Genomic DNA, 13,299 nt, shown 5'->3' on the forward strand with positions numbered 1-13,299 from the left:
ATGAGGTTTGTTTGGAAGTGTTGAATGAGAACAAAGTTGTGGTATATTTATAGGTTGTAAAAACGTGAGAATCATTAATGGCTTGCGAATTACTTTTCCATGCATTAATTAAGTACGTACAACACAAGGCAGAGGACTTGAAACTGCCTTCACAACTTTAGCTCTTTTCTGAACAATTTAATTTTGTAGAAAGAGGAGATAGCGAAAGAATGTGATTATTTAGAATCACTTATGTCATATACGTAGTTCGTGAAACAACTTTTTTTGCCGTCTTTAGAATCCCTTATGGGACTGGCGTCGTCCCAATAGAAACTGATATCACACTAAGCTAGCTAGCTAGCTATCGCATTATAATTAGTGGAAATTATAATTAATTAGGAGTCCGTTTGCGTAAATTATTTAACAAGAATTTATTTAAAGATAAAATAGGGACTAAACTAAAAAAAATAAAAAATTTCACAACTTAAAATTAATTTATGTATTTATTTTTTAAAAACCATTTACTTGATTTTTTTTTCATGATTTATTTATTTATTTTAGTTTCATTATTTCATTTTCTTATACTCCAGCCGTCATATATTCAAGTAAAAGAAAATTCTCATTTATTCGCCAGATTTACTTCAAATGACCAATGTTCAGCTTTTTAATTTCAACCCTGTTGCCAAATTGTCAGTGTTGCTTTATTTGTAACCATATTAATTAACAACCATGTCAAAAGAAGTGGCTCAATCAATAAATTCTTTTTTGTTTTGTTTTGTTTTGGAGATCCTATTGTTCTTGGTCATAATGATTTTTTTTTATCAACAATAATAAGTTATCTATTTTTTCTAAAAATACAAAATTATCCGTTTCAATGATGTTAAATTATATATTTTTTAAACCAACAATACGAAAAGTGTGAATTAATGTCGACAAAAAATATATGAAAAAGAGACAAAAAAAATTTGACACCTAAACATCGGTTATATGTGCATGAAGTAGGAGACGTTAAAATTTTAAAAACAAATGTATAAATGGAATGCAATAGCGTGAGTCAAATATAATCGCAAAGAATGATAACGAAGTTTCAATTGATGTCTTATATATAAAAGAAAAGTACAATAAAAAACTAGTCATTAACTAGTAAAATTAATGGATATTCTGTATAATGATATATATACATATATATATATATATATAAATTGTTTAACAAATTAATTCTTTTAAATCTTTAACAGAATTGATTTTGATAAGTTTGAATTGTATGAATTAATCTTAAACAAAAGCAACTCACAGTTTGTTTGTTTTAAATTTTTATATATAAAATTAGTTTTAAACTATCTAGTACAAATAAAATATTTAATTAAATTAAATAAAAACATAATTTTTTTTAGCGAAACATGTGTTGAGTGTGCCAGAATGCATACAAATTTGACCATGAAGAAGAAAAGTGTGGCTACTTGTATATTGAATTTTTTGATTGATTTTGATAAACAAGTGTAAAAAATTGAATTTGAACATTTTTGTTTAAGCACGTAGCCCCTTAACTAAGAAATATTCAGCAGGAGGTAAAAAGATCAACCTTCATATCCTTCAAAACTAAGTTTTGACTTTTTGATAATATGAACATCAAATGTGGTTAACAACATAACATATCCAATCGACAACGTTTTGGTGGAAGATTTGTCAGAAACATTTAATAATTTAAAGAATAGTTTAATAATTTTGAAAAATGAAATTAAAATTATCTCTTTAAATATTTTGATAAGTTGAAATTAAGAATTAAAAGAATTTAAAAAAAATGAAGAAGTTGAAGTTGTATCACCATTACTAAAATAAATAATTTTTTTATTAAAATTATATATATATAAACATAAAGAGAGAAATCCATTTATTCTAAGAATAAGTGAAATAATTTACTATATTAGTGTTAGTATTCCTTTTTAATTTAAATTAACCATTCAGATTCATTAGGATTAGGTGATAAAATTTGTCCTACTTTATTTGACGTTCAAGTAGTAGAACTTTAAGTATTAATCATTCTTGTAAGAGTGTGATTAAAATTCCAGCACCTTAGCTTAATTTTACATCAAGATCAAGAGACATACATATGTGAGGCAAATATTTCATTTTGTTCTAACTTGTTAAATTTATAATTGGTTAGTTTTTTTATTTTTTCTTTAAATTTTAGGTACAATGTCAAATAATGTTGAAGTTAAAGCATTGATGAAAGAAGATGTTACGAAAGAGTGAACTTTAAGCTTAACTCAACCCCATAAAACCAGCTCAATAAGGTGAGGTTTGCACCCACTTATATACAATGAAAGGTCCTTATCTCTAGTTGATGTGGGATCTCCAACAGAAGGTATGAAACTCGAAAGAAAACAATAAGAAGAGAATAAAAATGATTTCAGAAAGATTGGTTTTGCTTTCAGGTTAATTGGTTTTGAAGTGAGAGAGTTATATTGAAGAAGAAAGTTATGCTTTTATATTTTTTAAAACATGTGTTAATAGATTAAAACAAAAATGCTAGAACTGTTCTTTATACAAGTTGCAGATGAATAATAAATTAATGTTTGAATCAATACAAAAGAACCTAAAATATATGTCTCCACGAATCTTTAAAATCTTTATGTAAATAGTTGGATTTTTTTTTTTTTATAAAAGTTTTTATGTTAGACATTACTATACAACTTGACATCTCAGCTAGACTGACACCTCAAGTAACAACAATCATCTGTCATCACATAAAAAAAATATTATTATTAAAAAAGAAAAAGAAAGAAAATACAAAAATATGGGGGGACTAGACCAAAACTCACATGTTAACAAAAACGATACATAGGTAGACTATACCTATTCATAAAGAATTCTAATAACAGACTAGATGGAAGTCTATTATACCAATGAAATGATTCTCTATGAATGAATCCTAAATTAACCAACTTATCCGCATATGCATAGTTGGATTCATCAAATATATTAATCATAGCTTCAATACTAGTTCTTCTTATTGGATGTCTAATTAATGACAAATTGTGTTCCTTTATTATTCATCAAAGAAGTTGCTTTAATGTGACAAACACAAGGATAATAGAAAAGCTTGGTTTCTCTATTATTCTTATGCTAAACCATATAAGGTGCAATGATGGATGGTGAAATACTAGTCAACAAGAAAGTCCTCATAGGCTTTTTAGTGGAAAGTGTAAGGATGATGTTTTATGTTATGTTGTGCCTATGGAAAAGTCACATATTTTTGCATGATAGACCTTGAAATTTTGTTGAAAAGAAATTTTTTAAATGATGATCTTATCAATAAAGAAAAGTTAAACACCATTTTGCATATATAAATTTTGATTCGCATTCCTTCGATGTTAGTCAAAACAAAGCTTTTAAGTTGTGTCATCGTAAATATCTCAATGTATTCAACTCTAGCATTCTAAAAGAAAATATTATTCCTATGCTTCCAAATTTTTCCAATATATAAGTAAACATGCTAACTCATATATAATTGATATTTGTCATAAGTTTGATTATCCTAGTAAAAGTGGATATAAAAACATGTTATTTAGATAGAATATTTAGACGAGTACCTAAATAATTACTCAAAAGTCATCTATATGGTAAGAGTCCTTTTATGATGTTTTAATTTACTCTCTTTTTCATGTTTTATTGTTTACTTTTAAGAATTTCTTGCTTTTTTTTAATCCAATGAACCAATATTATAAGACTCACACTTCGATTAATATTGTATTTAGCTATCGATATATTTAATATAGAAAAATATTTCTTTCTTCTGATTCATAAGCTTATACTTTATATTATCTTAAAGTATTTTAATGGGTACCACCCATTAAAGTTATAGCTTCTAGGACAAAACTTTCTATGTAGTTGGCTAGCATTTAAAATATTATTTCATATTTTAAAATTAAAGTATAAATAAGTGATAGGACTACTAAGTATAAACATAAGAAAAAGCTCTAATAATAACAACTTTTAGAACAACAATAACGCGAGGTGCATATTTAAAAAAAAAAACTACTTTATACTGAACTACAGGGTTGTGAAGTATATGTGTTTTATTTTTGGGTGTTAAAGAAATCTTTTCCAACCAACAATGATAAGCCTAACATTTTCAGAAAGAAAATAAATGAAATACAGGTGGATCATGAATGGAGTTTAAACAAATAGAGGCTGCTTATTTAGTTGGCATAGTGAAATCGATCTCCCTAGTTAGGCAGCCATGATTTTCTGACGCTTGTTGGATTCTTCAGAAATGATTTCACTTTGAGCATCCATTGCAGTTTTCTTTACACCAGTTTCAACCAAGCCCTTGTTCACTTCCTCAGTGTTATTGGTCATTATGGGGGCATGCACCTTTTCAAGCTCATGCAGCACATTGTGTATGTCAAACGCAAGGCGTTGAGCAAGGGTGCGTGAAAACTCAGCCCTTATGACCACACGGAGTACATTTATGTGCTGAGCAGCAGGTGGCATTGGATAGGCTGGAACAATCCAACCATGGCGCCGCAGCATCTCTGATATCTTGTACTCATCGTACTGCCTTCGGTCTTTCAGAGAAAATGCCACCACAGGAACACCATTGTCTTTTGAAACTATGTTAAAGCGTCCACTCTTCTCCAAATTTTCTTTCACCACCTTTGCATTTTCTCTGCAGTTCTCCATTATGCTTCGGTAACCCTGCCAAGTCCAAGGTAAGGGAATTGTGGTAACATAATAGAATTGAGGAGAGGGGCATAAACTATAATTGAAATAGTGAACTATAGGAGCTAACCTCTTGGCCAAGACGAATTAGCTGATAATATTGAGCAATGATCTGACTAGAACCTGAAAGTGAAGATGAGAAGGTAAGTATATGGTATGATTATGTAATGAAGGTGTGGAAGGAATAGACATGGTTTGAAGAGAAAGACCTTTAGAGAAATTGAGGGTGAAGGTGGGCTGATGAGCTCCAAGGTAATTGATATGGAAGATAAGGTCTTGGGGCAACTCCTCCTTGTTCCTCCAAATAACCCAACCAATACCAGCATAAACAAGCCCATACTTGTGCCCACTCACATTTATGCTCTTCACTAATTCCAGTCTGAAATCCCACTCCAACTCTGGATAAAGGAAAGGAGCAATGAAACCACCACTAGCACCGTCCACATGAATACCTGTTTCCCATCTGTAATATCACAACACAACTATACCAAATTAGTAACACTTTTATTTGGAAACCAGAGGAAATTAGTGGAACATTACTTACCCAGTTTGCTTATTCTTTTGTAGCAGCAAGTCGTTTAAGAGCTTCACATCTTCAAACTCTCCATTGTAAGTTGAGCCCAAGATGGCAGCAACACAAATAGTGTTCTCATCAACCAGCTCAACGGCTTTCGCTGGATCCATCACGTAGTAGCCTTCTCTCACCTCCACTTCCCTCAACTCCACCTCAAAATACCTTGCAAATTTCTCCCAACATACTGGCACATTGGAACCAGTGACCAAGTTTGGCTTATCATATGACTTTCCCTCTGCCTTGCGCTTGTTCTGCCACTTCTTCTTGAATGCAAGTCCTGCTAGCATTATGGCCTCTGATGATCCCACCGTTCCTGCTCCAACTGCATTCTCATTTTCTTCAATTTCAGCATGGAACAATCGTGCAATCATCAGGCACCGGTTCTGTTTCCATTAGAGATACAACACAAGAGAGAAGTAAACAAACTATTGAGGGTGGTCAAAAACCAAAAATATGTAATATGTATCTGATATCCAGCATATAGAAAATATTGGAAAAGAAATTAGTTTGAGTATGAGAAGGTACGTGAAGGTCTGTGGTGATAGGATACTCGTCCATGTCAACATAGTTCTTGTTGATGGATTCCATGATGAGTTTATTGCACTCTTCCTCCATGGAAGTGGTGACAAAGGAAGCCAAGTTAAGTTTTGGAATGGCATCAAGTTGCAACTCATCGTGTATGTTCTGGTAGGCAGCTTCCTTAGGCATGGAGTGCTCGGGCATGCTGAACCTGCATCACCAAAACATCACTTCATCGGGTACCTTCCCCAGAAAGAAAATCAAAGTAAAGAGCATACATAAGGAAGTCAAAGATGTAATATTGATAATAATGATATTCAATGATATATACCTGGGAAGTGAGTCCCTAACATAGCGAGATGCAAAATTGGAATGAAGAAAGAGGTCAGACTCAGAAGCAGGTTTTAGAAAAACCTTTGTTAGAATATGTTGGTGATCTTAAAGACAGCAAAGAGAGAAGAGTGGGTACTAAGATGTTTGTTTTGAACTCTGTTTAGATGTGTTAATGAAGATTGAAGTTGTGGTATTTATAGGTTGATAAGACGCGGAGAATAGTTGTTTGTTCTTTGTTTGAGAATTTTCTTTGCATTAGTCAAAGCAGAATAAGAGACCTTGAAACCGTGGTCATAATTTTCGCTTGTTTTGTTTTTTTTTTAGTATTTTCTAGAAATCGCAGAAGACGAGAGAAAGCTATTGTTTTATTACACCTTCTTATTTAATATTTAGCAAAAAAATATTTTCAAATATTTTTGTTAATTTCAGAAACTACTTTCAAATTAAAATTAAAATAATCTTAAAATTTGGAAGATTGAAAAAAGAATTATCTCTTAATAATAGTAAAATTTTTATATTAAATATTTAAAATATCTTAAATATATTTAAATCATAATAAAAATTTCGATTAAATTTTTTAATATATATTTGTATTACAGTCTTCTAACACTCGTAAACTAAATAAAATTAAGATTAATAACGAATATAAATAATGCTAACAAAATAATATTTGTTTCAATATTTTAATATTAAAACAATACCTAAAAGATATTTTAATATTTTAGTGCAATCAATTGAAATATTTTACTTTAATAAAAAGTGTACCGTATTAATTCTTCTAATGTAGTTGTCTCGGTTCCGAAAGACTTGACACCTTCTTTTATTTGTTTTCACTTGATTCACTCTAGTGGTAAGTTTCCAAACCTATCAAGCTTTAACTTTGATATCTGAAGGTGATAGCATATAAACTTTTTCGTTGAGTTCTTCATGAAGGAAAACATTATTAACATTCAATTACTTTAAATACCAGTTATGGTGACTGTCATAGCTAAGAAAATTCTTACAATGGTTAGTTTAGCAACTAAAGAAAAGTATCTAAATAATCAACTCCCTTTAACTGAGTATAACCCTTGACAACAAGTTTTTCCTTATAACGTTCTATGTCTTCTTTGTCATTGTATTTTATTTTATAAACCCAATTACATCCAATGGATTTCTTTCCATGCTGAATTTCAATTAGTTTCCATGTTTTGTTATGTTCCAAAGCTTATATTTCTTTCATCATGGCATCACACTATTCTAGTTTTATGATGACTTCATTGAAACTTTGAGGCTCTTGATTAGATGACATAGCCAGGGTATATTAATGATGTTTTGAGGTCAGATTTTTGTAATTAAGATATTCAGATATGGGATAAGCCTTTTTTATTTGTGTTCTTAAGATTTTCAATATCAATATGGTTAGACAGTTGATAGTGGTAATTCTGTAAGTAACTAGGAGCTTTCCTATGCCTAACCAAGCTTCTAACATTTTCCCTTTCATCTTCAACATGATTATGTTGATTATAAATTTCTCTAGTTTAAGAACTATCATTCAAAAGAATAGTCAAAAACATCAAACTGTTGATTGTTATTAGTATCAAGTGTAAGGACCGAGAAAAATAGTCTTAGAGTTGAAATGGTACAATTAAAATGACACCCAAATATTTTATTATTAAATTGAAAAAGCTATATAAATAGAAAATTAGTTATTCAGGTTTCATTTTAAAAGAACCACCATCTCTCTAAAAGTTCATTTTCCTTTCCTCTTCCTTCTCTCTAAGATTCTGACCTCCTCGATCATCTGTTTGACGATCGGAGTCCACCATTAGACTCCTGGCAGCGAGATCTACAAGACTGCCCGATCAGAATCTCTTATTGATGTGATTCCAATAGCCACATAGAGAAAGGTTCTTGACCTTCTTAGGAATCAACTTGAGTTGGACAATAGTTAGGCACTTTTTCTTAGAATTGGATCATTGTTCTAAGTCAAGAACTCTCCAAAAACTAGCACCAATTCCAAACTCATATGGAAGTTCCAATTATAGTCAAATTGAACCGAACAAAATGGAACAAAAGATAAGCAAACTGAATTAGAAGTGCTGGAAATTAAAATGCACCAAACCAAAATAGAAAAGAATAAGAACAGCTGCTGGAAAATGAAAGATAACCAAACCAAAACTCAAGAACACAAGCTAAACATGAACAATTGAAAGAGTAGGAAGGAAGGAGAAGAGAAAAGCTTATGGAGATGGAAGAGTAGGTGAGTGATCACGCCACTAGAAGGATGGTTGCTCCTAGATGAGTGTGCTGCCGCCACTTGAGGACACCATGGATCCTTCAAGATAAGACTAGAGAAGAAGGCTCAAAAGCTCTCCAATGCTCACTCAAAAATTGAGTATAGTTTCTTTACTCTCATTTCAATTCTGAATTGTACAAGCTAAACACCTTTATTTATAGCCTAGAGGTGCTGAAAAATAGGTGGGAAATTTTAAATAAACTCATTTGAAATTCCCACCAAAAACAAGTCACATGGGAGGTGTGACCTTTTTCTACTATGACACCTCCTAAAAACTACACCTACATCACTCTCCTAAGTCACATGGACAATGTGACTTTATTTTACATTTTCACACTCCTTTATTTAATAACCACACCTCCTAAAACTATACAAGAGTATTTCAAAGCTTGGCCTTGCCCCTCATGGGATGGACTTGGACTCTTTGGGCTTTGGGCTTCTTGGGCTTGGGCTTTGGGCTTGGGCCTCATCTTTTATTTTATGTCTTCTTTTAATTTTGAGAGAACTTCAAATGTGAAGGTGGATGTCCTCTTCCTCCATTAATAAAAGCCTCCTTTATTTGATTCTCATCACTTATAGAGTAAGTTTTGTTCCTCTTTTTTTCTTTTCTCTCCCTTTTCTTGAAGATTCTGACTTACTCGCTCGTGATCAGAGTCTGCCGTTGGACTCCTGGTATTGAACCCTATAAGTTTGTTGGATCAAAATCTCAGATAGAGTAAGTTCCTTCTTGGCCCCTTTTTCTTTTGAGTTAATTTTGATCTTATTAGATTTTGTACGAGTTAGTTTTAGATTTTGTACGAGTTAATCTCTGTTAACTCAAGGTCCTAGTTATATAGTTAGATTTTGATTAGGACTCTGTGGTGTAGGTTAATTACCTTTAGGCTTTTGGTAGATTTGGAGCTCCTAGTGAGCATAGGTTACAGTTCAGGTAAGGGAAGCTATATTTTTAAATTGTCAATCGAACCATAGGCTAGAAGATTTGGATGTGGGGGTGACGTGGTCACCAGTTTCAAAATTTTCTTGCAGGATCTCTTGTTTGGTATAGATTAGAAACTGTTTGAGATTGAAATGTAACATTTAGATATAGTAGATGGTGTAGAATGTATATAAGTTTGGAATTGAATGAATTACTGAATGTATTTCAATAAGGTTTGTGATGATTTTTTTTCTTGACAATTTCAGAGCATATATTTTGAATATTTCCTGATGATTTAGTTTATGAACTAAAATTGTTGGTGACAATTTTTAAAGTAAATTATGAGTTGATTATTTTGAGACCTATGTTGGTTGTAATCTGAATTCTGGTGTTTTTAAGATAAGTTAGTTGTTGGGTTTAACAATTGGTGATCAAACTTTAATTTTCATGTTATGGCTTCCTCATCCTTTTATTAAATACTGTTGGATATAGTTGTAGTTGAAAGATAATTTTATTTCATTCTCTTTTTATTGTCTCTCTTTTTGGATAGTAAAACTTGATGTTATTTAGATACACTTTGGAATCCTTTTGATTCAAGACATTTATATGATTAGTGAATGAATTGTTGTGTGTTTTGGAAATTCTAAATTATGGAATGACTTGATTGTTTGATGTTGGAGATTTTAATGTTTAGAATATATTTTTTTAATCAAAACATAGTATTTTCAGGAAAGAAAATACCGTGTTAAGATTGTTTAGGATGTGCATTGACTAGGGATTCGTCTAGAAGAAGAAGATATCCTGACTCTCCTAAGATAATGAAATCATATAGATGAAGTTATTCAGGTGGTGAGAGTCGAAGGAGGTTCATATGAATGGGTAAGTTATTTGAAAGATAACTAACTTGACCTGTTATATGAGTTAACCCTCTCATACTAGGAGAGATATGATATTGAGATTCTTTATGCACATAACTGTGTGGATTTCACAGTGAGATAGTATGACAGGTGCAGATCTCTGAGTCTAAGTCAACGCACGAGTCTTCCGGAAGTAGAGTCAAGAGTCTATGTGTTATGAGTCAGTAGAAGTCCGACATATGAAATATGAATTTTATGAATGTAATAGACACTTGATGGTTTGAGAAATCGCATGAGAATTGATGAACTATGCTTATTAATTTAAAATTTGAATTATATCAAAACTTTTTATATAGATAGCTTACCCTGTTATTTGTTTGTGTTTGTTTCTTTATCTGTGATGATCGTGTTTTACACGGGAGCAGATGAGATTGCAGGTAATAGAGCTCCTTAGTGAGTAGCTGGAGGATGAGATAGTTTTATTTGAATGTTTTGTTTTGTTGTTAAAACTTTTGATGTATATATTAAATCCCTATGAATAGGGATATTTCTTTTGAGATACACATATGAGAAAGTAGTATATGTTATTTGTAATTAGATATTGCTTGTTTTACTTTTATTTCATTATATATGGGTAAAAATTAGGATGTTACATCAAGATTATGCTTGTAATTACTAAAATAAGGATAAAAATTCTCAAAGACTTTCACATTTCTATACACAAATATTTCTCTATTATGTATGTCTAGAATCACAAATCTTTAATTCCAGCCTTATAATTGAGAAACACACACTTTATAGCTCTTGGATCAAGTTTAGACCTGTCTCTTTGTATACTAGAAGCAAAGCATAAGGAACCAAAAACTCTTAAGTTCTGTAAGTTTGGTTGTTGCCTGTAGACTAACTGATACGGGGTATTTCTATTTATAATTTCTGAAGGGATTCTGTTTATCAAATATGTAGCACGAATCACAGCAAAAGACCAAAAAACAGTAGGAAGTTTAAACTGAAAAAAGTAAGCTACGCCACATTTAAAATATGTTAATGCTTCCTTTCAACAACATAATTTTATTGAGGAGTTTCAATGCAACTTGTTTAATGTATGATGCCTAGACTATTGTAGAGATTAGTGCATAAGACTTCACTTCCATTATCACTTCATATGGTTTTAATAGTAACATTAAACTGATTATGAATCAAGGTAATTAATCTATATAGAGCTTCTCTTGTCTCAAATTTAGTTTTCATCAAAAAAATTCATGTAAACCTACTGTGATCATCAATAACTGTTAAGAAAAACCTATGTCCATTCATAGAAGCAATATTGAAAGGTCGCCAAATATCCACATGAATCAAGTCAAAAATATTTTTTCCATTAGTATTATTATGGGTGAATGACAGTTTATGTTGCTTATCATAATGACAAGCATCACTAGGTTTATGTTCATTGAATTGAATGTAAGGAAAACTATTACTAATCTGCTGCAAAAATTTGTTAGATGGATGCCCGAGTCTGAGATGCCACACATTTTCTGGTTTTCTTTCATCAGTTGATGTTCCCGTAATGTTTAGCATGACTTCTTGTTTTGGAAGTTCCATCAAATACAACAATTCGCTTGGTTTAGCATATCCAATCATCTTCAATGAGTCCACATCTTGAATTTCACAAAACTCAAAAGAAAAAATCAATTTACAATTGTAAGATTTAACAATCTTTTGTGTTGAAACCAGATTAACTAAAAATCAGGTATATATATAACATTATATATAAGAAGATTTTCATATAATTTCACAGTTCCATCATGATAAGCTATGACAAATGATCCATTCGGTAGTTTAATGCGTATAGAATCTATCATTCAAAAAGTAATGAAATTATTTTTTGAAAAAGTTACATGATTTGTTGCTCTTATATCCAAAATCCAAGAATGTTCATTCATTTTACCTTTTGTAGCATTATCATCTGAAGATTCACCAACAAAATTGTTCACCTTATGCTATATAGAATCACTTTTCACTTCTTAAGTGATCTTCATAATCTGATGTACCTATTCTTGTGTAAAATGGCTTCCTTCTTGACAAGGACTGGTTAATCAACTTCTTCATTTATAATAGTCAGCTCCATGACACTGTTGTTGACAACCTTCTCTATTTTTTCATCTTTCCTTTTGTACCACAGAGAAAATTCATGTTTGGAGTAACACTCATCAATTGTATGATACAATTTATGACAGAAAGTACATTGCTTACTATTATTTTGGTATCGATTTCTTCCTTTACCATGCGATTTCCATCCTTCATTATGATGTGTTTTCCAACTTCCTTCCCTACATAAAGTATTTAATAATATTTTGCTATTTACCATTGCATTCCCATTCAATTGACGTTCCTATTGAATAACAAGAGAAAAAGCATAGTTGACACTTGGTAGTGGCTCCATGAGTAAGATTTGTGTCTTAACAGTAGCATAGTTATCATTCAAACCCTTCAAAAAACACAACACGTATTTTGATTCTCTATGCTTCACAACATTTTTATCAATGCACAACTGCATTTAATCTTGCAGACACAATCCAGAGTTGGTCTTAAGGATTCTAGCTCCTCCCATAAGGTTTTTAATTATGTAAAGAATTCAGTAACACTGCATTCCCCATGCCTTATGGAATGTATCTCATGCAAAAGATCTGAAATCTAAAAATGATCACCTTTTGATAAACTTTCCCGTAAATCTTCCCACAATTCTCTTGTGTTTTCAATGTAGACAATATTTTGGGCTATTTAAGTATTCATCATTTTTGTTATCTAAGATATCACCATCGTGTTGCATCTTTCAGACTTCATGTAAAGATGAACTAGATTGAGGTACGAAAATGTTTTCATCAACAAACTTGTGTTTATTCTTCAAAAGAAATGTTATTTTCATTCACTGTGAATCGCAAAGAGATGTCCATGGCGGAGAGAGAAGAGGGACAATAGACTCACCGAAGTGTCTAGACCCGAAAGAAAAAAGTCTGTTATATTAATATAAAGATAAAAGTATTGACTAACTCTTATATACCAAAAAAAAGAATCCACACACCGGCCTTGGGCCAGTAACCTTGGAGGATGCCATGGCTCC

The 13,299-nt window shown here is 31.4% G+C and overlaps 1 protein-coding gene across 1 annotated transcript; it reads right to left on the reverse strand.

Moving 5' to 3' along the window:
* Positions 1-4,013: 4,013 nt before the first annotated feature.
* Positions 4,014-6,298, reverse strand: LOC137811661 (glutamate decarboxylase 1). Its single transcript, XM_068613473.2, has 6 exons — positions 6,129-6,298; positions 5,804-6,008; positions 5,249-5,661; positions 4,914-5,167; positions 4,775-4,827; positions 4,014-4,680 (listed from the first exon to the last, which is right to left on the reverse strand). Exons 2-6 carry the CDS (start codon positions 5,999-6,001, stop codon positions 4,213-4,215), a joined length of 1,386 nt encoding a protein of 461 aa, XP_068469574.1. The 5' UTR covers positions 6,002-6,008; positions 6,129-6,298; the 3' UTR covers positions 4,014-4,212.
* Positions 6,299-13,299: the final 7,001 nt, after the last annotated feature.

This window comes from Phaseolus vulgaris, chromosome 2 (genome assembly GCF_051622355.1).
Source record: "Phaseolus vulgaris cultivar YP4 chromosome 2, ASM5162235v1, whole genome shotgun sequence".
In the NCBI taxonomy this organism is placed as follows: Eukaryota; Viridiplantae; Streptophyta; class Magnoliopsida; order Fabales; family Fabaceae; genus Phaseolus; species Phaseolus vulgaris.

Excerpts from the sequence above, each read along its gene's own strand:
- LOC137811661 (XM_068613473.2), bottom strand. The coding sequence starts at position 6,001 with ATGCCCGAGCACTCCATGCCTAAGGAAGCTGCCTACCAGAACATACAC. Across the intron at positions 5,168-5,248 it reads CAAAAGAATAAGCAAACTGG|ATGGGAAACAGGTATTCATG; the intron begins GTAAGTAATGTT and ends GTGATATTACAG. Across the intron at positions 4,681-4,774 it reads TAATTCGTCTTGGCCAAGAG|GGTTACCGAAGCATAATGGA; the intron begins GTTAGCTCCTAT and ends TGGACTTGGCAG.